Source organism: Cavia porcellus, unplaced genomic scaffold (genome assembly GCF_034190915.1).
Source record: "Cavia porcellus strain 051 isolate PalLab524CR breed Dunkin Hartley unplaced genomic scaffold, mCavPor4.1 scaffold_2, whole genome shotgun sequence".
Lineage (NCBI taxonomy): Eukaryota > Metazoa > Chordata > Mammalia > Rodentia > Caviidae > Cavia > Cavia porcellus.
In genome coordinates, this window is record NW_026947485.1 from 5,790,579 (window position 1) to 5,817,330 (window position 26,752).

General features: G+C 45.2%; 1 protein-coding gene across 1 annotated transcript in view; it reads right to left on the reverse strand.

The window, feature by feature from the left end:
- Positions 1-2,036: 2,036 nt before the first annotated feature.
- Positions 2,037-26,752, reverse strand: part of Gnai1 (G protein subunit alpha i1) — a 70,278-nt gene continuing 45,562 nt past the window's right edge. Inside the window, 5 exon segments of the mRNA NM_001172953.1 lie at positions 2,037-2,227; positions 6,400-6,553; positions 7,554-7,683; positions 13,276-13,404; positions 17,007-17,164. Of these exon segments, the coding sequence (NP_001166424.1) occupies positions 2,037-2,227; positions 6,400-6,553; positions 7,554-7,683; positions 13,276-13,404; positions 17,007-17,164 (762 nt within the window).

Consider the following 26,752-nt stretch of genomic DNA (forward strand, 5'->3'; position numbering starts at 1 on the left):
TGTCAGCAGGTCCAAACTGGCATCTCACTTTTGCATGAGAAATCTGGGACGTAGGAAATTCTGGTTCCTGAAATAGCTAAAATGGTGAAAAGAGTCTTGTCAAAGAACAAAGATGTGATGCACGATTGCTGACCAAAGCCACGTAAAGTGGGCTAAGCCAACAGGTTTGTAAAATTTTAAAAATTTAAATTTATTAGGACTTATTAGTAACACAATTACACAGAGTAAAGTTCAGAAATTCATCAACGATGGTCACCAAGATGTGCTTCTTTGTGGCTTTTTCCACCTTATTTCTCAATCAAATTTATTCATATTACAGTTAAATTGCATACAGAGCTCACAATGCAGATCTGACAGGTCTCCTACCAGTAAAATGAATGATCACGAATCTTTCATGAAAGGCACATAAAGAATCTAAACTAACACATTTAAAGAATTTGGTAACTCTGAATTTCTTCACGTTACGAAAAAGAAAAAAGCCCCCAACAAACAGCTGTGAATGTAGTTTATGATTATCCACACACACGGGTACAGGTACACCAACAAACATACTTCAACCACGTGGGGACACAGAATAACCTTGGAAAACTGCTTACCACCAACACTTACTAAAACACAGCTTTTCAGGATGAGTAAAAAAAAAAAGGAAATAAAGTGGGGAATACTAATCGTTTTGGTAAAACAAGGTCACAAGACAGAGTAAAGAATCAAGACAAATGATTCTATCAAAGTTGAGTTAGGCGACATGTCAACACTTATGTGCACAAATGAACAGTCACTGACTTTGTTAAGTACTATTACTCATGTTCTAAGTGTCATTATGCATTTAATTCTCAAAAACAATAGAATAATTTAAAAAGAAAATATAAATTCAAGCAAAGGCAAGGGAAGTTGAATATCTAAGGGAAAAAATTTTAACATAGTTTAATAATTAAATTTGAAGCTAGCTACATAGATAAGTTTAAAGCTTGCATAATATCAGCAAGACAATATTCAAAGATCTTTCTTGGCATTTTCCAAACAAGGAACTATCATGTATGCTAAATACAAGGGATTTCCCAAAGGAAATACACAAATGAATGTCTCAAAATTCATTATGCTAAAAAGTTTTGTACCCACAAAAATCCTTCCAACATTCACCCAAACTTAGTTACAAATAAAAATGTAGTTGTTTAAAGTGTATAAAAGTAATCCAGCACCACCTGTAAGGCAATGCATGAATACCACCTAGATATTAAAATTCAAAGTGAAAACAAACCGAATACAAATTAAATATTTGTAAGACAGTACAGTTTCAAAAATCTGAAATTTTAGTTTTTCAAACCAAATGTAATGTAGAATCATAGCAGTATGCACTCTTTAAAGAAAAATTAAAATGCGTGTAATTTTAAAATTATTGATCCCAAAGCATGTACACTCATCCTTTCTAAGAACATTTCAATAAAACACTAAATTCAGAGAACAAATCATGGTATTAAAATAGTCTGTGCAATGTTTATACAAATAACATTTTTATGAATATAGGTATACACAGAATTCAAGATAAGGGTTGTGACAATTCATAATGTTAATTACTGTACCTAACAATTTACAGGATATGAATTTAAATAAAGCTTTTTAAAACTGGCAAACACGGGGTCATCTGTCATTCAGTGCTGGGTACTTAAAACATTTATGTGATTTCCAAAGCCGTCACACTAGAGCTGTAAGTTGCCACCCTCGAAAGCAAAAAGTCACGTGGAAGGTTCAAAGTCATAGACACACTGCCCACATGGCGCGTATTTACACTCACACAGACACGACCTACATGCTACAGTCTGTCTCAGCCCGGCCCTGCCCTCCCCGAGGCAGGCAGCCCTCTCAGTCTAAGGAAGGCCCTTCTGCCACCTTTTGCTAAAGAAACGGAACAGAGCGACTTTGGTCAGTCCCAGGAGCACTGCCACACGCTACATTCGGTGTCGCTGCGAGACTCTAGAGCAATCCACGGACAAGCACTCATTTGGTTTGAAAATGCACCGCACCACGAATGGCAAGGCTTAGAAGAGACCACAGTCCTTCAGGTTATTCTTTATGATGACGTCGGTCACGGCGTCGAAGACGAACTGCACGTTCTTGGTGTCGGTGGCGCAGGTGAAGTGGGTGTAGATTTCCTTCGTGTCTTTCCTCTTATTCAGGTCCTCAAACTGACACTGAATATAGGCAGCTGCCTCTTCGTATGTGTTTGAGCCTTGGGGTGGGAAACAGAAGAAAATGTAAGGCGAGGAGTTGGGGCACCCGCGCTGGTAAGCAAACTAGACCTGAAAACACTGAAGTCAGTTTCGTGCATCTAAAAATGCGGGCTCCTTCGCAGAATTCCTCTGAGAGAGAGAGAGACAGACAGAGAGAGAGAGAGAGCACAGTGTTCTCTGCGTGAAATCACCCAGCTGAATTACTCTGCAAGGCTGCACATTCTCTTATCATTTGAGCATTTCTGGGTTTGGCTTTCAGCTGGCCTGATCTTGATTCCAGCCTAAATCTCCACATCTGACCACCTCTTTTTCTTCTCTTCCATCACCCATTCCCAAGGCTCAAGTTCTCGGGGCCCTGGCACTGGCAGCGGGGGAGGTCTGTCCCTGTGGGGGAGCAGGAATGCTGGCAGGACGCTGACCAGCAGTTTAATTCCTTTTCTGTGTACACATTAATTAGCATTTCCGCTCATTTTTCCTTGTCCAGAAAACCGTTCAGCGTCCACTGTGTGGATGTGGACTGAGGCCAGATCACCAAAAGCCGATGACAAGTTCCTGCTTCGTACTGGCTAAAGAGGTCCTCGGAACACACACAGTTCACCAACTATGCATTCCCCCCAAGGACAGCTGCACAGACTCCTCCAACCAGCACCCAGTTTTCGAGTGCACACTTGAGAGAGCTGTCATCCAGGCAGTCAACAGCCATGCTGCCTTGGCTTTAGGAAACAACCTGAAAAGTTCATCAACACAGCTGGCTGACAAACCCCAGAGAAAGCCACACACAGCACCTCGGGCCTTCTGGTCCACTCTCTGCTGAACCACAGAAGCCAGGCACAAAAGCCCTCAGGTGCTCCAAATGAGGTCTAGAAAAACAACTCCGATGAACTGGGGAGGACAAAAGTTAAGGACCATTCTGTATATGTCTGGGGTAGGGGACTGTGTAATTAGTTAAGACTGGCGCACTGCATTAAACCCAAGGCCTTCACACTGAGCTTTATCCCCAGCCCTTTTATTTAAAAAAAAAAAAAATGTTTAATTCAGATACAGGGTATCACTAAGTTGCCCAGGCTGGGCTCAAAATTTGCCACCCTCCTGCCTCAGCCTCCCCGAGTGCTGAGATTACACCTGCAAGCCACCGTGGACTAGCCAGAATGCTTGATTTCTTGGCTTGGGTGGTGGGTGGTCCTTTTGCACTTTTCCCTTTCAGAAATTCAGTGAGTCCTACTTTGGTTGACTTTGTGTATGCATGTCTGCGTATGTATAGGTAAAGTCACACAGAATGTTGTAACAAAACATACTGATACTTGTACTCCATGAAATCCTTAAGTAAAATGTTCCTTTGCAGCACATGTGACAGCTGCTTTTGTAGCGGTTATCCAGAACTACTTCCCCAGTTTACAAGGTCCCCTGCTCACCAGCCTGCTAGAGTGGCTCCCTTCCGCCTCGGGCTCGCTCTGCACTCACAACTGCCCTTGTGTTTGTCTGAGAAGCTCTCTCTGCGCTCAGAGCTGCACCCTGCAGAACTCCTTCTCCAGGTGGCCTCTCTCCTACAGACTCATGCTGCAGACACTTCACACGCGTCCCAACACGGCTGCTCAGGGGCCCAGCTGTTCACCAGCACCAGGTCTGCAGAGCTGGCAAGTGAGCTCCAGCAGACAGCAGCCCAGCCTCAAACCCCTGCCCCTTTCTGTGGCACCAGGCACTCTAGGCAGTGCACCTGAGGAAGGGCACAAGATGACAAAAGTCACCAGGAAAGGACAAACAGGAATGCTGGAACCTCAGCCCTGGAGCAAGTTTACGCCTCGCACTTAGGTTGCCTCGAACCCCATGTTATTTTATTAAAGCACAATAGGGCTGGTGCTCAGGAATGCTGAAGCCATGAGCAGTGTCTGGCTGGCTCAGGGAAGCCACGCAACCCTTGATGAAAAATCTGCTTGAGGAAACAGCTCGCGCCATGTGCACAGCTCAGGGCACGGCTCCTTCTGGGGAGTGAAATTACTGCACCCCAAGCACTCCAGACACAGGAAGAGCCTCAGAGGCTCATTCCTGGGCTCGTTTTATGTCTAAAGCAGAGAACAGCGAAGTGTGTGTGTGTGTGTGTGTGTGTGTTGGAACTGTCCTGAACCAAAACAAGCATAAACAAAATGGGGTTGGAGAATGGAGAACTGGGAAGCTGATTACATAAATCACAAGAGGAAGAGAAGAGATTTGAGGTGGGAAAAAAATATCCTAGAGTCTGCCTTTTGGGTGCTAAAGGCAGACACGTCCAAGCAGCAGCTGGTAACGCAAACAGGAAGCGCCGTGGATCCCGTGGGGTTTCACACAGTGAGCTGAAGTGAGCAGGGAGGGACGGAATGTGGGGCGATGGTGGGGTACAGCATGGAGAAGCGCAGGGGAAGTGGCAGGCAGAGGTGGACGAGAAATCAAAGCGCGATCAGGTCTGCACGGGGCCTTCTGCAGGAGGCGGCAGCCCTGGGGAGCAGGAGCCAAGGCCGAAGCAGGCAGCGATGAAGCAGCATGAAGGACCCACCCGAGAGCAGGTTTTAAATCATAATCTTATCACGGGGGCCATGAGAGAGCTGTGTTCTCCTCTTCCTTTGCAGAGACTTTGAAGCACTTTATACACGGCAAGGAAAGGGCTACCAAGTCCATTCCTGGTTGCTCCGGGGTCCCCGAGGTGGGCAACAGCTATGGACCCGTCTGGAGCCACCAGCATTATGAACTGGTGCCTAACACACACTATGTCATTGAAACTGGCACAAAGGAAATGCAAATTTCTAGGCCAGGGAAACAGCCATGCTGATTCCAGATACTTCAATCAGAAACTGAATGATACACAGCTGTATTACCAATAAGCACCAAAAAAAAAAAAAGCTTCTGAATAAAAGGACTTAGGATTCTATGACTTTCGAAAAGCAAGCGAGAAGCCCGAAAGGAGCCAGTTTGTGGAATTACGCTGGGCAGGAGTGTAGCTTGGTACTGAGCAGAGTGATACCAGAGAGCAGCCCTTTCCCTCCTGACTCGCTCGAGGACGTAGTCCAGTGGTGCGGGGCTGTCAGTGGTCAGGGCTCCATGCGCACTGCGACTGTGGGCTCTGCGACCTCATCAAGCCACACTGTCCCCACCTGAGACCCCACGTGCTGACACAAAAGGACTCCATCACGTGGCCCAGGACAGGGCGGTCACCACACAAGGCAACACTAACTCAATGCACAGCTGACGAATGCTGCTCTTCACAAAATGAGTTCCTGTCACGTTTTTCTATTTTAGACAGAGGGCTGGGGTGAGGGTAAATAACCCACCGAAGTCTTCCAAGTATTTAGAATTAGAGCCATATAACCCAGTGGGCACCACGCACCACACCCCTCTTTATGGAGCAGTGTCCATTGCTAACGGACAATCTCATGCAGAAGCCCAACGTATGAAACAAACAAACACAAGAAGTGAGTCAGGCATGCACACGTGCGTGTGTGTGAAGTGAGCACTCAGATCCCTGCAGGCACTTTGAAGCAGCTCCATGTAACCGCTCAAGCTGCAATCCAGGGATTTGGCACAAGTCTTGATTGCACTGATAAGGCATGCGGCCTGGATAGATTAACGGCTTTGTTCAACATCAAAGCACTATTCTTGAAAAATCCAGAAACTGTTCTGTCTACTCTCCTCGCTCCAGAGCATTTCCAAGCAGTAAAATCCAAGCACCATGGCCTGTCTTAGTATCAAAGTGCAGCCCTCCAAGCAAACTGCCTGAGACCCTCTAGGGCCCCTCTGCCTTTTCTCCTCAGCCTGTTCCCTGCCCCTGTTGGCTTCCTGCCCCTTGTGAGGTCCATCTCCAAGACCGAGAGCACTGCAGTGAGGCTTGCATACTGTGCACCACACCACGTCAGGCCTGGGACCCACACATGGCCATGAACAAAGCACATTGTCACTTTGGGAAGACTGGACCCATCCCTGAAACCATCACCAGCTTCTCCACAGAGTTATTCCACACATTTTTTTTCCATAAAAACATTACTATCTGAACAAATGACTTGTGCTTCAAAGAAGGCTGATAAAATCCCCCAAAGATGTAAGAACTACGAAGCTCAGACAGTCAAAGCAACAACCGGAATCTTGCTTCAGGGGAAGCTTCCCTTAGAAATCCATGACTGGTAAGTTATTCAGGGAAGTCAGATACCTGTATACTCCGGATAGCATATGGTGAGAGGGCTCTTCTTGATTTTTTCCTCGAAAAGATCCTTCTTGTTTAGGAAGAGTATGATGGACGTATCCGTAAACCACTTGTTGTTGCATATGCTGTCGAACAACTTCATGCTTTCATGCATTCGGTTCTATCAGGAAAGACAACATCAAACTGTCACTCACAGCCAGGAGAAGGTGAGAACATTTTAAAAGAACAAGAAAATAGAGGTTAGTCAGTCGAAAAATGGATACTGTCCCCTAAAGGCACAGTGCTGTCCCTACGTAGTTTTGACTTTAGGTGAGACGGGGGTCTCATCATCACTGATGGGATCTGCATGCTGAGTGTCCTTGCTGTCACCGTGCTGACACCAGCCACAGGATGTTATGGGAGGATGACCAGGTGCAGACATGGGGAAAGAGGTCTCTGTTACAGAGGTCAGTCGGTTTGCACTAGGAGGCGTGGGGGCTTTAAGGACGGCTCCACGGCATCAAACAGCCTGAAATCCACCTGGCCCAGCACTGTGTGAGTGACAGCTTTGCGCTTCTGTCCCCAGCCCACCCCCTGTGTTTCCATCACAGGGAAATGAGCAGGACGTGCGCCATTGTCCCGCGCAGACGGACGGCAGTCTAAATGTATACACCGCATTTTCCAAATACAAAACCAACATTCCTGCTGAATTTCCATTGTGCATTAAAGTTAATCGAAAATGACTGTTTTCAGTTTCTATTAGAAAATTTTTCCCCAGAAAATATTTAGGGGTGTGTGGGATACAATGACACAGCCTACCAGGTGCGGAAGATGCAAACTGCAGAGGTGACAAGGGTGGACCTGAGTCCTGGGCCAGGCCAGGATGCACCCCACCTTCTTTACATTGGGCCCGTGCAGGCCGCCAGCTAAGGGCAACGCAGGGGTGAGCACGCCGGGGTGGCTGAGACCAGGGCTCACTCTTGCCCTCTCCCCGAGGTGGCCCTGTGCCTCTCTGGTCTACTTCCTTTCTGTCGTGTAAGCAGAAAGGCCCCAGGAAAACCAGAACTTCCAGAGAATCCAGGCAGAGGCAAGAATTCCCAAGACTTTTCCCAGAAAATTTCCTAGCACTCTCTCCTGAGGTCCTGGGGTCCCCACCCAGCCCCCCACTTCGCGCTACTTACCATTTCTTCATCCTCTGCCAGCACCAGGTCGTAGTCGCTCAGGGCCACACAGAAGATAATGGCAGTCACCCCCTCGAAGCAGTGGATCCACTTCTTCCTCTCGGAGCGCTGGCCGCCCACGTCAAACATCCTGCCAGAGGAGAAGGCAGGACCTGAGATCACACTGTGTGTCCCACCGCACCTGGGACCCAGGCAATGGCCATGAGAACGCACTTGGGTGGCCAGGGAACGAGGGACCCGGAGGAAGGAGAAATGGCCTGTGTGACCTGTCACAGGCTGGTTTTCACCAAGGGGAGAAGTCTGCTGACATTTATAATTTCTGACTCTAGCATGGGCATCTCTGAAACAAGCAAACAAAACATGTCCCCTTGTCCCCAAAGAAGGCATTCATGGGCACCTGAGAGCTCTCAGAGCAAACACGAGTGTGTGCACTGCATGTGAAATTCTACACAGCGGGCAACTGGGCACGCTGAGGTCAGAGGATGTATTCATGGGCAAAGTCAGGGAACAGGAGGGCACCCCTCTTCCCGGTGCAGAGCTTACTCAGGGGCAGCAAATCATAAAGCAGAAGCCTCGCACAGAGCACACGCAGGCCACCTCAACCAAACCCAAAGAGGACACAAAGCTCAGACTACTTGGGCAGGCAGAACCAGCAACGGGAAGGTGAGGCCCGAACATGGACCAAGGAGAGCGGCAAACGCCTCTGCTCTACACAGTAGTGAACACTGCCGTCAGCGAAGGGTCAGCAACGCCCTCCCGCCACGCAGCGGCCACGGCCCTTGGCCTCTTTTTCCTCCAGGAGTTTAGATGAAGTTAAGGAAAAGTTTGAATTTGCACAGACTACATTATGCAACCTAGAAATAACCACTTATATAATGGAAAGGCTATGAGAACTGGTACATTTTTAAAGGCTTCATTTATCTAGACAGTGCACTAATTAAAGTCCCTATTTAATTCCCAAGTAAAAAGAGTTTTCCCCATAGACCAGCACCGGCCTACAAACCCAACCTGAGTGCATCAACTTGTGTTGTTACTGCTATCATCCTTGAAGCTGGTTTTATTTTGCTTTAGCTGGAAACTGTTATTAAAGAACGCTGTAGAAACAAATGATTCTTCCATACCATAAATCGAAATGGGTTAAGATACAAAAGAAAGATGGGATACAAAACAGTTTAAAAAAAAAATGGTACCAGAGCTCCAGAAAGAACCAAGTAAAAGGCAGACTGGCGCCCTCATTTGTAAAACGGCCCCAGAAGACAACTGGAAAACAATTTGACCACATAGACCTTAACTCGGGCTACTTCCCTGATCAAACATTCCCCGTGCACCCAACTCGAAATAACCTCTCCACCTGGCCTCTCTCTTGTGATGGTGGCTGTGAGGCCAGCTCAGCAGAGGAGGGCACCCAGCGGTCTCCTGAGATACTTCCCTTGGGGCCACTCTGAAAGCATCTTGGAGCTTTGTCATCCTCCAATCACCTGGCCGTGAGGGACAGAGCCATCCTCAGTCACGTGGGCCACAGCTCCCTGCCCACTCGGGGAAGGCATCAGGGCGAAACACTGCAGTTTCTCGGGGGACCCAATATCTTCCTCAAGGCTGCATGGCAGCTCGAGTCCAAGCAGGAGGGCTCACTTTGCGGACCTCCGCTGCACCTGCCTCCATCGCCCCTTCTTAACAAAACACTGCGCAGGGTGCTGGTTCTCGGGGGGCACTGTCCACAGAAATGACAGTGCTGAGAGGCAGGCGGCTGTCGTCACAAACATCTAAGCACATGAAGGTGGCCTTGGAACTGGGTAGTGAGTCACAGCTGGAAGAAGCTTCTCGTGCTGCCCAGGAAAACATCTAGGGCATCTGCAAAGAGGCCGGTAGACACACAGCTGCTGTGGATGACAGGGGCAGGGGAGGGAAATCCCAGCACCCTGGGAGGCTGAGGCAGGAGGCCAGCAAGCCCAAGCCCAGCTTGGGCAACTTAGTGAGACCCTGTCTCCAAATAAAACATAAAAGTTTTAAAAGGCTAGGGATGTAGATCAGTGTGAAGACCTGGATCTAACCCTAGTACCATAATTCTTAAAAATGATGATTCTGCTGTGAATCGTGTACAGAATATAGGTATGTGGCTGTTACATATGCTTTTGATGAGGTCTTCAAAGGAAGCACAGGATAACATGGCAAGGAAAGCCATGTCATGCTGTGAAGCAGCAACAGGGGCTGAACTCGGGCACGGCCAGCTGGAGAAACTCTGCAGCCCAGAGTGGAAGGGCGCGGCCTTCTTCTTGCCACTCACTGTAAAATGAGGGCAGGAAGGTAAACTGAGGCACGAAGTAGTACATGAAAAGGAGCCCTTCACACAAGCAGGCACAACACCGCCACACAGAGAGAGGGAGAAGACACACAACACCCGAGGTGGAGTCATCCAGCTCCAAGCCAAGAGCGCCAAGAATGGCCGGCAGCCACCAGAGCCAGGAAGAGGCGCCCTCCCGGGTGGGGTGAAAGGGCACCCTTGTACCTGTGTGATCTCTTGTCCCCGACCCGGCCACACCCTGCGAGTACTTGGGGGGTATCACTGGCTCTGTTCTCTGTGCCTACACATGGATTAACTCTGTTATGACCCAGATCGACACGTGCGGGTTACAATGGTGCGTCAGTTCACAAGTTTAATTCTTTCCACAATTCTGGATGCAAACCGAATTGGTTGGAAACCAAATTGAAGTCAGTGTGTAGAGTCAATGCTGACCTTACAGGGAAACTTGGTTCAGTTCTTGACCAATTTGATTTGCAGCCAGAATCTTGGAAAAAATCAAGATCTTGAACCCAGACACCGGTAACTGATTTTCCCGAGTGACTGACGAGGGGCAGGAATTCTTCCAGACTAACCCCGCCTGCATGCACTTTCTTTTCAGATCATAGTAGCCACAAACAACCCAGCTCTTGGACCTAACAATTTAAGTGTTCCTTAGCACACGGTCTTTTAAAACAAGGTAAACAAAACCCCCTCAAAATAGAATCCAAGGTGCATCACGTTTTAAAAAGTATACTTTAAATCTTATTATCACAGTAAACTTCCTATAATTCAAAATCACTCCATTTAAATATAACTATGACAACATTTCCCAGATCAGGTACATGATGTGGTCATTTAATGTCCCAGAGCTATAAACCCACTAAAAGAAGGTAACCATGAAATAAGCAAATACCAAAAGCAAAACACTGGTCCACTGAGAATGCTTAAAACATGGAGGAACATAAAGTAATAGCATATGCAAATGCACACAAGCATTAAAGCAGAAAGTTAGTAGTCAGTAGTTAGTAGTTAGTAGTCAGATAAACTGATTATGAACTCTATCTATAGCATTTAAGAAACCAGGGCAATGTTTTGTGTTTTGCAGGGAGAAACCAAGATGAGCTGAAATTGAACTTTTTTGCTCTGGAAAACTCATTACGTGAATCACTGATAAGGCATTGCATTGGTAACAAAAGGATTCCAATTAAAATATTTTTGGAACAATAAGAGGCATGTTACATGTTTGTAAGACAGCTTTCAATCTGTAATAGTGAGCTTTCTTTAGGAAGTGAACTGGTAATTTCTTTTTTATCTTTGATTAGGAGCTATTTATTAGGGTGCCTCAGAGATTCTACTGTACTATGATTACCAGTCTGCAGAGCGCTGGAGATAACTGAAGCAAAGCCTAACTGATATTTCACACAGAAGCCTTATTTAGAATGATTATCTTAAATCAGAACACTTTAAATCAAACTACGATGATAAAACAATTCTAAGAGCCTGGGATATTTTCTATTGCCAAACCAAATACAAATAAATTCAATTTGGAGAGAATGATCTAACGATTTGTTGTTTCCTCTTCAAAATCTCATTTTTTCTGCTACTACAGAAATACAGGGGGGTGAGCGTTCAGTGGATATATGCATGGCCACACAAAGTCAAACTCCCATAAAAAGAACAAAGACCTCCATTAAACGTAATTGGAAAAAACATGTCACAAGTTGGTAACAAATGATCTAACTCATCCCTCACAGCTATTTTTAAAAGGCAGCCTTGGAAAACAAGGAAAATAAAAATTATGAAAATTTTCCTAAGGGGCTAAAATAAATCGTAAGTATCTTTTCTAACCCAATTTTCTGTTGCAACCAGCAGAGTGCCCCATGGGTAGAGGGAAGGGCTCCAGCCTTGTTGGGTTAAAAGTGAGGAAAAGAAAAATAAAAACAAAGCAAAACTTATCGATGCGTGGTGTATCTTATCTCAGTGTGCGTATTCTGCGACTCTCTGGTAATACGAATATGGTGCTGGGTCAACCTGGCCATAGAGGGCACTGCTTGGTGACCCATCTGCTGGGCATGTGACTGGCACTTAGAGATGGGTGCTTCCAGGAGTATGAACAAGAAGAAAGCAGAGTTTATTAAAACAACAACAACAACAAACACCATGCAGCTTCAAAGTATGGCCAGAGATAACAGGAAGAACTACGAACTAACTTTAATTTTGAAACCAATATATTCTGAAGGTCAAGGAGCATCACAGTGATCTGGGATTTCGAAGGACACACACGTTTGCTTTCAAGGCAGAGTCCTGCGGGGTTCGCTCCCTTTCATACTGATGGATTTCCTGGGGAATTCTCCCTTGACTTTCCTGTTACCATCTGAACTAGAATAGAAACAAATACCAAGGCCCACACAAGGTCAGCACGGGCAGGGGGAGCTGGACCTGCTGGCCGGGGCGCTGGGGAGGGGCAGGCGGGGACCCAAGTCACACAGCAGGTGCCCGGCAGGGGCGAGGGGTGAAGGACAGGGCGGGCGGCTCACAGACCAACAGGGACCTGAAATTCAGATGGTGGCTTCTGCTTGTGTTCTGGTCCCCTAGTCTTTCCCATGAATTTAATGGAAAAAAGAAAAGTGCATGTGTGAATTTGAAAGTGGTATTTCGCTGGCCTCTCCTGAGCACAGCTCAGATGGAGTCAGGGGTGTAGACAGAATGGATGCCAGGACCCCTCTGTCACTAGGGCTGCAGTCCTGCCCCTTCCTGTTCCCACTGCAGGAAGCTAACAGCCCATTCTATGGTGCTCCTACTGGCTTGCGGTAAAGGGAACAGTTTCACAAGTAATTTTACAGGTCCTTCTTATTCCTATGAACCTGCTCTCGCGGTGAAACTTCTCCTCTTTCCCCCTAAAGACAGAGTGGTATTTCCCACAGATAGAGAATGGTTACCTTAAAGGAGTATTTCCTGTTTAAAAATAAAACCTAGAAAAATATTTTAGTTTAAAACACTAATATTATATGCAAAAGCTGGGCGCAGTGGCTCACGCCTGTAATCCCAGCTTCTTGAGAGGCTGAGGCTGACTGCAAATTTGAGGCCAGCAATTTAGTGAGACCCTGTCTCACTACCAAATTGCAAGGGACAGGGAAGTAGCTTAGCGGTGGTGCTCGCTCTCAAGACAAAACAAAACAAAACAAAACAAAAGGACACAATGGCATTTGCTTGGTTGTTTTTTCCTAAATAAAAACATTTATTTTAAGCAAAGGTCTAACTATGGGTCTTTCTGCCCTCTTTTGCGTGTAAGTTTGTTTGGTCTATCATCTGAGAATAGATTTTCTAGCTGTAATTCCCAACTATAAAAACATTTTAAACTTCTGTTACTACGGCGCTTCTTTCTCAAGCAAGAATATTTCATTTCTAACTGTGCAGGTCTCATAGTTGGAATCCACTTACTTAAAATGAAGGTCTTTGAAGGTGAAGTGGGTTTCCACAATCCCAGTCGTTTTCACTCTGGTTCTGAGCACATCTTGCTGCGTTGGGATATAGTTCGATTGTGCGATTCGGTCCAAATCATTCAAATAGCTGGAAAAACAAACAATAGAATGACCTGAAATGGTGGAGCTGGCCAAGGAAGATTCTCTAAATCAAAGCTGGACGTTACCTGAACGCATGCAATATTTGGAACGCGCTGGGGGCTTCACATTTTCTGTGAAGTGATGCAAAACCACCAGTTTAAGTCTTGGTCTTACCCAGTTCCTACAGAAATGAAAATATTTAGCCTCCTCCAGCCAAAAAAATCCTCTTGTTTAGTAGCTTTAAAAGTGTACTGATTGAGGTATACAAATTCAATGGAGAAAAAGTATTTTTTCGATGCCCAAAACACTATGCATTTGTTTCTTAAAATTCTTCATCATGCTTTTTTTGATGTAAAATGAGACTTATGTCCCACAGACTGCTCTTCCTCTGCAGATTTTAAGCGCTAACTGTGCAGACAGCAGTGAGGAAGCCGCAGGCTGCATGACACCCTTCCGCCTGGCCTCAGGCCTCTGGCGTCCTCACGGCACTGTGGTCCGTCAACACCCATATTTCCCTTTCCAGGGATTTCGGTAGCTCATCGAACACTCTCTGCCAATTATGCCAAATATTCTGTGAGATAAAAACATAGCGGTAGCACAACATGCCAGGAAAAAAAGCAAGTTATTTTGTGCCCAGCTAAATGGCAGCAGCAATTAAGCACAGGAAGTTGGGGTACGGAGGAGCTGATGAGGAACAGGGCTGCTGAAGGAGGACTCGTGGGCAGGGACAGCTGTGGATGGACATGCCGGCACCCACAGGGAGAACGGGGACTGTCAACCCCACCGGAAGCTGCACAGCAGTCTGAACCCGTGGAGAGGGAGCCCTCTCATGACCCAGGCACCGCCCTGAGCAAAAAGCTGGGACGGAACCTGCGTTCTGCTCAGTGCTGGCGACGTCACCACAGTGTTTGCCGTGCTGGGGTCTCAGAGTGACCTCTGAGTCAGAAGATGAGTTTACAGGCACAGAGTCACAACTAGCATGCCTTCTAACTGGAATTATCCTCCGGACACTCTGCTCAGCCATTTAGAAGAGGGTCTTGGGAACAAAATGTGCACATTACTAGTACCGCTGCTCGCACTGCTCTGGCGGTGCTCGGGACTGAACCCGAGGCGCCTCGTGTACACTAAAGGCTCTCCTGAGCCTGGCTCTGGGTATTGTGTTTGCTCTGGGAGGAGCTGGAAAGCGATGTAAACACTGAATTAGCAACAGTGTTTACAGACAGTCAGGTACAGGGATACCAGAAAACAGGGAGATGACAGCTTGGGTCACTTGCACAGGTTGCATATCCCACACCCCAAATGTTTGGAACCGGAAGTATTTTTGGATTTGGGGGATTTTGGACTTTTTCAGGTATGCTCAACCTGCATCATTTTTACAGATTTTTTTAAAAATCACAATGCTGACGACTCCTCCACCAGTATTTCTCCTGTGCTTTTCATCCCACACGATACTGTACATTCCTGCAAATATTGATTTAACAAAAACTGTAGCAAGATTTTACTGCTCCTTCAAAACAGCTATTCTTTCAAATGTGTTCTGATTACTCATAGATACATGTTATTAAAACTGCTGTAGTTCTGACAGCCTCTAAAAAATACATAGTTATATTTCAACAAGACAGAAAAAAAAAAAAAAACAAGCATTGTAAAAAGCTGCCATGTTTTAAATGATCACAAATTTAAGCAGCAAACAGGCAACTTGACGTCCAAAGGAGCATTTGGCAGGACCCTGCTACCTCTCCCAGAAAGCTGGAGACCGAGGTGCCTGGAATCATCCTGCAAAAACGGTCGCTATGATTTCTTTCATTCCTGAAAAACGGCTGCATCACTGTATCCTGGGGCAGGAGGACAAGAAGAGGACGCACAGGAGGCAGAAGTCCTCACAGTGCGCACAAGCAGGCAGGCTTGGTCCAGGGACTGGGGGGCCCGCATGTGCCCCTCCTGGTGAGTACACAGCACTGGCTACTGTCCCCAGATGCCCCTCCTGAGCCACGCAAGCAGCCCTTTCGCTGTACGCAGCTGGGAGTGATCTTTGTATAGTAAAAGGAATTCTGCTTAATATTCCTGCCAGTGTGGAGCCGGCAGCACAGCTCACACGGCTCATGGGTTTGGTTCTTTCTCTACGAGATTCCTCTACCGAGTCTTCTACGCTGTGAAGTCTGGCTGATTTACTTACTGTTACACAAGTAATGATGGTAACAGTGCTACACTGTGGTCAAAATCGACATTCCCGAACTTACAGAGTGGAGGTGGGGGACAGAAAATGAAGAAAATCAGAAGATAAATACAAAGGAAACAACCTCGAAGTGTAACTCTAAAGGAAAAGTGCCTTGCGTTTATGAGATCTAAGTACACTGAGGGTGTCCGCTGGCCTCAGGTGTATTTCCGTGTAGAAGTGATGGTACCAGTTGGTCCCACTCATCAAAAAAATACGTTACATATACTTATATACATCCATGCAATGATGTATAGAGGTACCAAACATTAAAAGTGTAGATTATAATAAGAGGACTATAAATACAGCTGTGGGTGACACCATGATGTGCAATGTTTATTTACTCAAAATAAGGTGCACAGCACACCACGCAGAGACACAGCCAGTGATGTGTCACACCGCACACTGGTTCCATAACCCACTGATCTGTCTTTCACTGTGGAAAAATGGATGCATCTAGCAATACCTGTCATCTTCCATCAAATCTTCACCTTTGTTCCTAAAACTCGACAGCTCTGTCCACAAAGCAGAACAATACTGCAAAGTATTAACAGTGCACAGTGGACACTGCAAAGAGTGATACAATGTCTGGCACTTGTTAGTTTGTGTGCCAAATTATGAGCAAAATACTTGCTTTAAAAAATATGATTGTTCTGTGTCGGTCACTAACAGAACACTGGTTGGATATTTATTTGTTGGTTGGATTTTCTGTCCTGGGAATCAAACTCATAACCTGGTGTTTGACAGGCAGGCACCATGCTGATCTGTATTCCCAAACAATCACAACTTGTTTTATAAACTTTCTGGGGTTACCACCTGCAAAATCAGGGCAGAGTTTTCCACCAGAAACCTGCACTTAGTTACCTGTAAGCAGTGTCTAACGTCATAGGATGTTTACCACTGACAATTTCCAAGAGGAAAGCTATCTTACTTAGAAAATATCTTGGGGTCTTCACGCATCCCTTTACAAGGTCTGACTTTGAGTGTCTGTCACTGACCAAGGCACCATTAGAATGAAGAAAAGAACCCATATCAGTCATCCTCTTCTTTGGCTAACTTCCAGTAAACTAGGATATACAGCGATATACTCAAAGTCACAGTGAATTTCTTAAAGCTGAATTGCTGTCTTGGAAATATCCTAGAAACATTCCTGCATATTCCCAATACAGCGCATGTAAGGAGGAGCTCTTGAGACTATGGAACACACAGGAAATAAAGGTGTCAGTATCTACAAACACAAAAGACAGAAAGAGTTGTCAAATATTGTCATCCAGAAGATCCTGAGTTGTACGAGAACATGTCAGCCAATCTGGCAACAAAATCGACTTGGTGGTTATATTTGATTCGTAAGTTAAGTGTTCCTGATAGCTCAGCTCTGAAGTTATGATACTTACTACGCTGCAGAGTCGTTCAGCTGGTACTCCCGGGATCTGTTGAAACAGGCTTGCACGCCACTATCTTTCCACAATCTCTTTATAACACCAGCGAGTTCTGCCGTCATAAAACCTTCTTCTGCGGCCCCAGCGAGCACAAAGAGTTGGCGGGCGTCATCCTGAACATGCAGTCGCCAATGATTTAGAGAAGAAAGGGGAGACATTACAGATTAGAAAAGGACCAAGGGAGAGACCAGAGATACAAACGGGCAATGGCAAATTTTCCATGTTTTTAATAGAAGTGGCATAGCTTTTCTTTCCCTGAACACCACATTAAGAACTAGATTAGCCAAAGGTGCTCAATCAGCATGACAGGCCTCGGCTTGGAGGTACCGGTGCGGTCTTCCCAGGCGGGCTGCAGGAAACTGCAAGAATGGCGACTGCTCAAAGGAGAACTATCCACGGACTGTTTGCTGTGGAACGAAGATGACCATCTCTGAGGACAGAGGAAGAATCTAGATTTTGCTTCCCCCACCTCAAAACACTTTTAATCTAAGAAACACACAGCATTCTAGATTACATTAAAATGGGATCTAATTAAGTGTCAGCTTTCTGGTATACTTTATTGATGCAAAATATGTTCAGAGAAGGGAGAAATCAATGTAGAGTAGGTAAAAATAGTTTCACAGAATGATCTGCACATTCCCAGGAGACCTCGAAGGAGAGTCATGCTAAATTCATCTACGAAGTGGCTGGGAGGAGATATTTGCTAACCTATGCACAAAGAACAAAAGGAACTAAATATGCAAGTCTTTCTAAATAAAAGAACAGAGTGTATATAAATTTAATTAAATTTTCCTTAACATGGAGGCTGCCAGTTTTTAAGTTTTCCTGAGCCACTTTTGATCAATGTAGTCAGGGAGATATATATCATGAGCTGCTGATGGGATCTCAGGTTTCACACAGCCTCCTAAGGCTGGGTGCGGCAGCACACGCCCTGTAACGCTAGCTAGGGAGGCTGACATAGGCAGATGGTCATTGTGTTCCAGGCCAGCCTGGGCTCTATACTGAACTCAAGGATGGCCCAAGCTACATAGCCAGACTCTGTCCCAAAACAAAACAAAAGAAAACCAAAAACACAGGGAGTCACAATTAAAAAGTAAAAACAAAAGAAGCCCCCTGACATTAACACTGCCCTTTATTTAATCTATATAGAAAGTATTATCACTTCAGCACTGGAGATATAGCTCAGCAGCACAGCACCTGCTTGGCAAGTGTGAGGTTGTGAGTTCAGTTCCTGGTACCAAATAAATAAATAAAAATAAAAATTATCATCACTTCAACATCTAATCAGAGCAATACTATCAGCAGCAATCTCAGATTACTCTCATAGTATTAGCTCTGCACAGGCTAGTGCACACACTTACACACACAGCACAGACACATCTTAGGACTCTGTACCCACATGGAAGTCACAGATGGCTGCGAACTCTGGCCTCCTGGTAATAGCACAGTTAACCCACACATAGGCAAAGCAGGAAGCCTCTCCCTGCTCAAAGGTCCTCTTTAGCAGGAGACTGGGAGCTTTGCCTTAAGTGGGTGGAGAACCCCTAATTGCTCCTGACAGGCTTTTTTCCAAGTACAACTGGCTGCCTTTATCAGTGGGATTGATGTGTTCCACCAATCAGAACGAAGGTACCCAAGAGGGAAAAAAGGCAACTGAACTAAAGACCTACCGACTTCTTTTTGTATTTAACCCCTAAACAATGCAACAGAGCCGTCATTTAGAAAACAAAGATACTCTTTAGATACCATAAGGAATCCAGAGAGGATGTAAAGTATATTCAGGAAGATGTGCATACACAGCATGCAACTACCATGCCATTCCTACATCCCTCCCAGATCTTGGCACCTGCTGGGGGTCCAGAAGCTAATCTCCAGGAGACAGGTATGTCACAGCAGGGGCTTGTCATGGAACAGAACTTATTATAAGGCATACAGGACAGAGGAGACCCATTCCATGACCTAGGCTAGCAGAATACACTGGCTGACAATATAAACTCACCCTGTTGCCAATTTGAAGAACATTCTCTGTTCAGCTGCAGCACATCATGAAAAATAATTAAGTCTCTCAGCATGGGAAGATATTAGTCAAGTACGTGTTCCCCTTTTAGTAAAGTACAGGGAAAGGCATGGGTAACGCTATCCTCAGTGAACCCCTCAGACCAAGTTGATGAGTCCTGTTTAGCATCCTTAAGTCAATTCTACCTTTTCTCTCCTTGGTATCATGGATCGAACTCACAACCTCATGCTTGCCAGGCAGGCACTCATGGCGCTGAGCTAAATCCTCAGCCCTAAATTAATTCCAATGAGTGTTTAATCCACCAAATAACTACCTTTACATGTGACTGCTTTTGTCACCATCTCTAGTCAGTTTCAATAAACTTTTTGATGGAGAACAATAATGCTTTCCAATGTGGGTTATCAGGTCACATTCTTTTTAAACTTCCTAAAAAGCCTCAAGAAAAGACAGAAGAAACTTTGGAAACTGTATTCATAAACCCCATTCTAGAGTGAAAGTTTCAGTTGACCCACAGAGTGAGAAAAAAGTTTTGCCAGGTATTCTTCAAAGGAGTAATATCTAGAATATATAAAGAACTTAAAAAAAATCAGATCCTCCCCCCATAAATTTAAAGTCCCAATCCAAAACCAGGCACCTAAAATGAATAGACATGTCCCAGACGAAGAAGTACAAATCATAAATAAATAAACGAAAAAGGGTCCAACATCACTGGTCATTCAAGAGAGGCAAATTGAAACAATGCAGATATTCTATCTCACTCCAGAAAGAATTGTTGTTATCAAGCAATCAACCAATAACAAATGCTGGTGTCATTATGGGGAAAAAGAAACCCTTCTCCACTGTTGCTGGTAGTGCAGGCTGGTGCAACCATTGTGGAAATTAGGATGGTGGTTTCTCAGAAAACCACGACTGGAGATCTCATTTGACCCAGCTGTCCCTCTTCTCGGTATCTTCTCAGAAGAATTCAAAACATCATCTCATAGCGATACATGTGCACCATGTTTATAACAGCACAATTTATAATAGCTAAATCTTGGAAACAGCCCAAATGACCATCAGCTCATGAATGAATAAAGAAGATATGTGTATACATATATAGATAAATAGATAGGTATTTAGACATAAGCCTGAGACATTTCTAGGTACATGGATGACCATAATCCCAAGTGACATAAAGGGGACTCACATAGGTAAATACTGCACTGTTTCTGTGGTGTGGGAAACTGAAAGGGTGAATGAGGGCCAACTATGTCATAATAGATCTTTGAAATAGAAAGAAACTGGTCCACAGGAAGGAGAACTGGCTTGGGGGAGAAGAGCAGAGGAAGACAAGGAATAGAAGGACAAAATGGAAACCAAGATCGCAGATGGGAGGGAAGAGAGACTGAAAGGAGCAGAGGGGAACAGGAAGGGAAAACAAGCACCATCCAGCACGTCCAATACAAATTCGTGTGATGAATGTGGTCATTACGCATGTCTAAAACGCACCAATAAACTTAATTAAAAAATGTCTCTCCCCCTTGCAGCTCCCATGGATAAGTGAGTCGTGTAACCTTTTCCTTTCTGCATCTGGCTTATTTAATTTAGCAGAATCTAGCGGTGGGGGGCAATGCTCTCGGGACACAGCCTAGCAGCCACAGAGGGGAACAAGCTCAGAGATCAAGGCCACAGCGCCAGGGCTATAAATAACATCCTGGTGTTCTAGTAAAAGAATTTTTTGCTAAAGAACTTGATTGTAGCTGTCCTCGCCACAAAAAAAAAAAAAAAAAAAAAAAAAAAAAAAGTGGATGCAATGATAAGCTGCGGTTATATGCGTCACTACAGTAACCACCTCACTACCTGCATGGGTCTCACCCAGGGATCCAACTGCAAACCTCCAGGGTACACAGCACAGTGTTTATTTTAAAAGGTCTCTTCCTCACAAAATGCAGCACAGCCTCTTCTTAAAAAACTTCTTGGAACACTCACCTGCGGGACAGGCAGTGTCAGGAGGTGCCCTGGAGGGATGAGCCAGAACTGTTCTAAGGAGTCCTTTGTTTTGTAGAAAAGAAAGAAGCCTGGGGCACAGAACAGTTAGGGACCGCTTAAGGCTCCACAACTGCTTAGGCTCCAGTCAGTAAGTCAGCAATTACTAAGCAGCCAGTTGTTTCAAACAGGACCTTTTTAAACCGGCTGATAATATTTGCACATTAACAACCACTTATGTATTCAATCTACACAGTATGATGGCATGAATTATTACCACAGCTCTGTCACTCTGAGTAAAGTCAGGGTATCCTTAGGGAGTGTCTGAGAACCTCCATGGATTCTTTGGCACCAATACTTCTAAGAGCTGCTCTAAGACACATGTAAATGTGAAACACATTCTCTCTAAAAATACAAGTCAACTTGCAAAATGATTTAGGCAAGAAAATAGGCAGTCATTTAAATTTTTTCCATAAGGTCATTTTAAAGCGGGAAAGGCCTAAAAATAATATAATCTGTGTTAACTGTCAAGAAATCACGAAGAGCAAAAAATGTAGACTAGGTTGCAGCGAATTAACTGTGAAGCATAATCTCTATTATGTCAAAGAAAATTACTTAGAAATGTACCACACAAGCATAACTGTAATGCATATTTACGAATCTCATGAACGTGTGTATATGCATATATATATATATATATATATATATATATATACACACACACAACACACAAATTACTAAACTGTACAACTGTTGACATTTATGTGTTATTTGTGTGGACAACAGAACTGCTGTGTGGACAGAGATACAGGAAGGTGGGACCCACGTGACCAGACGGCAGCAGAAACACACCTCGCTGCAGGCACACATCACACACTCGTATTATTTTGCCTCATGTACACTTCAGTATTTCTTAGAATCAAAACAACATAAAAGAGAAAGACTCTCTGCCCTCAGGCTCAAACATAAGCCAGAATACTACGATAAATGACCTCAATCTTCATCTGGAAAAAAAACCAGCATGTAAAAATAGCCAGGAGCATTTGAAAAAGAAGGCTAGGATGGGAGCAGAGTGCAGTGGAGATTAAACTCCCGCCACACACACAACAGTTCAGAATTAATGCAGATCAAAAATACCCCCTAGTTAAACTCACTGTACAGTTAAGGTGCCAAGATAAACGGGTAGGAAAGGATGTGGCTATTCGGTAACCAGTTAGCCTTTGGATCAAAAGGAGAAAACCAGAATATAGATCCTTATTCTGTGCATACAAGTAAATTTCATTCAAAGGGATTAAAGGCCAGCAAAGGGACAGGCATCACCCAAAACGGCAGGGAAAAAGTGCCACCACAATACACAGATTACATACCTAGAAACCATATGGAAAAATGCTCAACTATTACAAACAGTGAAAACTAAAATAAAGCTGATGTACGATTTAATAAAAACAAACCAGCAAAGCTATTCACTGTCACTGTTGCTTTTTAATGCAAGACTCCTCACTCCCGGTCGTCCAGAGTGCTAAGGAAAGCAATTCACAGACGGTTGCCAGGAAGTTAGGGCAGTACCACCTCACCCCGAAGTGGCTGGGCACACAGGCCCGAACCAGACACTAGGACACTCCATCAGCACATCCCTGGGACAGCAAGGTGATGGCCATGCAGACATTCCCTGTGGGATGGGCAGAAGGGGACAAGGACAGCTCACCCCAGGCCACCATGTCCCATGTCTGAGGGATGCCAGCGACCCCCAACTCCACAAGTGACCGGTCTTATGCTTTGGGGTTTGTTTTATTTTCAATTTGTTTTGGAACTAAAACTACCCCAAAAAATAAAATGAAATGCCACGAATCCATGAATTCAAGCGATTGGAGTTCATACATACCATGTCCATGGCTGGGAGGTCGTCTAGACACTTCTGCTTAATTTCTGTCCTCCTGTCCCACCTCCCTGCGGCCAGGACACGACCTTAGCCACACTCACAGCCGGGGGTGTGCTAAGTGGCCCTCAGCACTTCCTAATGTCACTGCCATGGGATGAGAAACGCACCCACCTGGTATCAGTGTTAGGGCTACAGGTGGGCCAGGCACCTGCACAGAGAGCTCCTAAATGACCATAAGCATCAGATCTGATGGCTCCATACCCATGGTTTAAAATATTTTGTGTCTCATCATCTAAAATAACTAACCCATGATGTGCTATGTTCGGCGACTCTGCTAACATTGGTCGCTATGTCTTCATCTATCTGTCAGCCCTTTCGAGTCCATTCTCAGCAAACCAACCTGATGCTGCACAATCACTGCAATTCAAATGCCACCGATGCTTTCAACAGAGGCGCGGAGGACTGGTGCTAAAGGCCCACGGCGAGGAGAAAGGCAGGCCAGCCACGGTGTGTGCCACAGGAACAGGAGGGGTGGCCCTAACCTGCTGGATGCCACCTAACCTTCAGAAGCAATAGAACTTAAAACGACATGATTCTGCCATGATAGCAGTGTGACATGCTAAATAATAATGACACAGATGTTTCACTGAGCATCTGTCATGACCAAGGCACGCGGCTAATGCTTGGCATCCATTTGTCTTACTCCCCACAAGTTAATAAATGGCTGTAAGGCAACAGAAACAGACAAGGAGATTGTATAAGACGTATTTAGGTCCTAGTTAGCAATCAACACAAATAACTTTTCTAGGTAGGTCCATAGAGAAAGATACTAAAAAAAAGTACAAACATTCCAAAACTATAGAAGAATTTTAAAAAATGAATGTGAGGTGAAGATTTTTCCTTGTATCAAGACACAAAATTGAATTGGTTGCAAACAAAAGTTTTATAACAAGAAAAAAGCAAACCTGTTGGAAAATATTTGCAATGTACCCCGAAGTCTTCATCATAATATTCCAAGAGAATCACTGAGCCAAAGAAATGCACTTAACAGAAATCAGAGCAGTTTGGAAAAAAGAAATTACAGAGTTCCCAAGAGGACGACTGGAAAAGAGGCACTAAAACATCCTGACCTTGTTAAAAAAGACAGCAAGAGAAAAGTTGGTCTCTGCCACCATCAGTTGTTAAAAACGGAAATGCTGATGGTGTCAGAGAGAGTGAGACTCCAGAACACCAACACCAAGAAAGCTGCGGAAGAGCCGAGATGCTTGCGCTGCTCCTGCTGGGGCCTCTGCGCTGGCCCACATCATGCTTCAGGTCACCTGCGCCAGGGCAGCACCCACAGGGGCAGAATACGGTGCCAGGGCCCAGGTCCACCCTGGTCCTCCTGGCACACAACGCGCTGTCCCCAGATCTGGTCTAGGGAACTCCTGGCCACATGAGTGTCCCTTCCTCATGTCCAGGACGCATTAATCTCACCTGAGTCTCCCTCAGCAGCCCTGCCAGGCCTGCTGCTACCGCAGAGCTGACCCAGGCAGAGACAGCTCAGTGCCAGGGTGCCTGCCTGGCAGCCGCCAGGGCCTGAGTTCAAGTCCCAATTCCAAAGATGAACAAATAAACACATAAATGAATAAATAAATAAGAAAAAAGGAAACACAACCCGGAGTTGGCAGAGGAGTCCAGAAGGTTCCAAGTTCATACAATGGCCAAGGCCGGCAGGAGCAGCCCTCTGCAGGGAGCGAGCAGTCCCTGGGCTCTCTCTAGGGGGAACAGGGCAAAGCCAGCCAGCCAGCCACTCCAGAGCCTCGGAAAGGGGGTGAAGAAAGAAAAGCTTAGGTGGGAAGGAAGAGATCTGCGGCTGCTCCTGAATCTAAGGTCAAATTTAGGAAGAAGGAAAGGAGGATTGGAGGGAGGGGAGGGGCAGGGAGGGAGGGGAGGAACATGGGCAGGTGGGCAGGCGAAGGGGAAGGACAGGACAGAAAGGGAGGGAGGGAGAAAAGAAAAGTGCACAGAACAACAGTCACTGAGGGAAAGTATGGAATAGAACCACTTCTTAAAGCTGCTTGCACTGAGCCTTTTCAATGCCCCAAACCCAGCGCCAAGCCCTCTCCCTGCACCGCACAGAAGCTCTGAGCGTGGGGTCCACACACGAGTGAGCACCACCCCAGGTTCAGTTACCTAACCGGAATCGATCCTCTTTCAAGTAGGAGGGATTCCTTCGGCGTGCTCTTCCTTTAAACAGATTCAAAAGCTTAGTGTGGCTAACATTTCTAAGGGAGCTCTGAGATCGGTTTTAACAATCCCCAAGTCTTCTACGCGGTCTTTTCTGAAAGGATCTGACTACGCCCAGGATATTTGTGCCTCACCTCATATTCGACTTGGAACTGTACGGTTATCACTCATTCATTCAGTGAACACCTTTCTGAGCAAATGCTAAATGATCTCAATCAGTTCTGACGTTGTGCCTTCACCCCTACATCTCTTCCCTATACGTATTTGTCACTTTGTGGCCCTCGGTCTTCATTTCATCGTTTTTTTGTGTGCTACTCCTGGACCCCTGGTCCACTGCTTTTTTCTCAATCTCTGTACAGCTGACTGCTTTGTTGAATTTCACATAAGGGAGACCAGGTGATGTTTTCTCTGTGCCCTTCACTTCCATGTGGTGGAAAACAGTAGGTTTTAAAGTCTGAACAACATTCCATTGTGTACATGCGTGCATGTATGTGTATAGACACATACGTGCACAGACAGAATTACACACGTTTTCTTCAGCTGCTTCTCTGCTGAGAGCCACACCGTGCCCTTTGGCTGTTGAGTGAATAACAGGATGAAACCACAGCGTGGGTGTCTTTACCAGGGCTGGCCCTTGCTCTCTCTTGGGCGTGGGTGGGGTCCTATGGCTGCTCTGTTTTCCATTTCTTCAGGAATCACCCACCATTTTCCACAAGGACAAACTAAGCCACATCCTGGCCAACAGCGCAGCAGGGCGCCCTTTGTGTCTGAGCTCACCAACACTGGTTAGTGCTCATGTTTTGACAGCAGGACTGCAGCAGTGGCACTCTATTAGGATTTTTGTTTAAAAAAGATTACAGTTTCTCCCTTACACACACACACACACACACACACACACACACACACACACTGTACAGTGATGGATGCTAACGTGCTTCATTACAGAAACAATTCTGACACTTCATGTGCTGAACCTTAAACATACACATGAAAATTCATTTAAAAAGGATCTTGAAGTCCAAGTGAAAACTTTGATTATACCAAGGATTTTAAATACTGTTCAAAAGGATAAACCACATAAATTAATTTAGAGCTTATCAGGAAACTTTGCAATAGCTCACAAACAAACAACGCTTACTTTACAGAGTCTCCCAACATGTATCCCCTAATGTTGCTTTCATTCAACTTTCTTGTCTATTTAACATGGATTTCCTAGACCTTAAAATAAAACCTAGCAGATTCTAAGACAAAAAGTTACAGACTCCACATGGAAAATCTTCATCACACTGGTACAGATTGCACAGTACATACAAACATATTAAATAAATAACAAAACAAAGGAGCAGTAATGTTCAATTGCACCTTGTTTGTAAAAGAAAAATCAAAATTATGGTAGAATCTGGCTAAAGGTTTCAGGCCAGGTCAAGTTTTACATCATTTTTTTTTTTTTAAACCGGTACCAGGGACCGAACTCACGACCTCCTGCTTATAAGGCAGGTGCTTATGCCACTAAGCTAAATCCCCAGCCCCTTACATCAGTTATTACAAAGCAACCAATGATATATAAACTATACACAAATGGCCAACTTGAAATAGATAGCAATCCAAGAG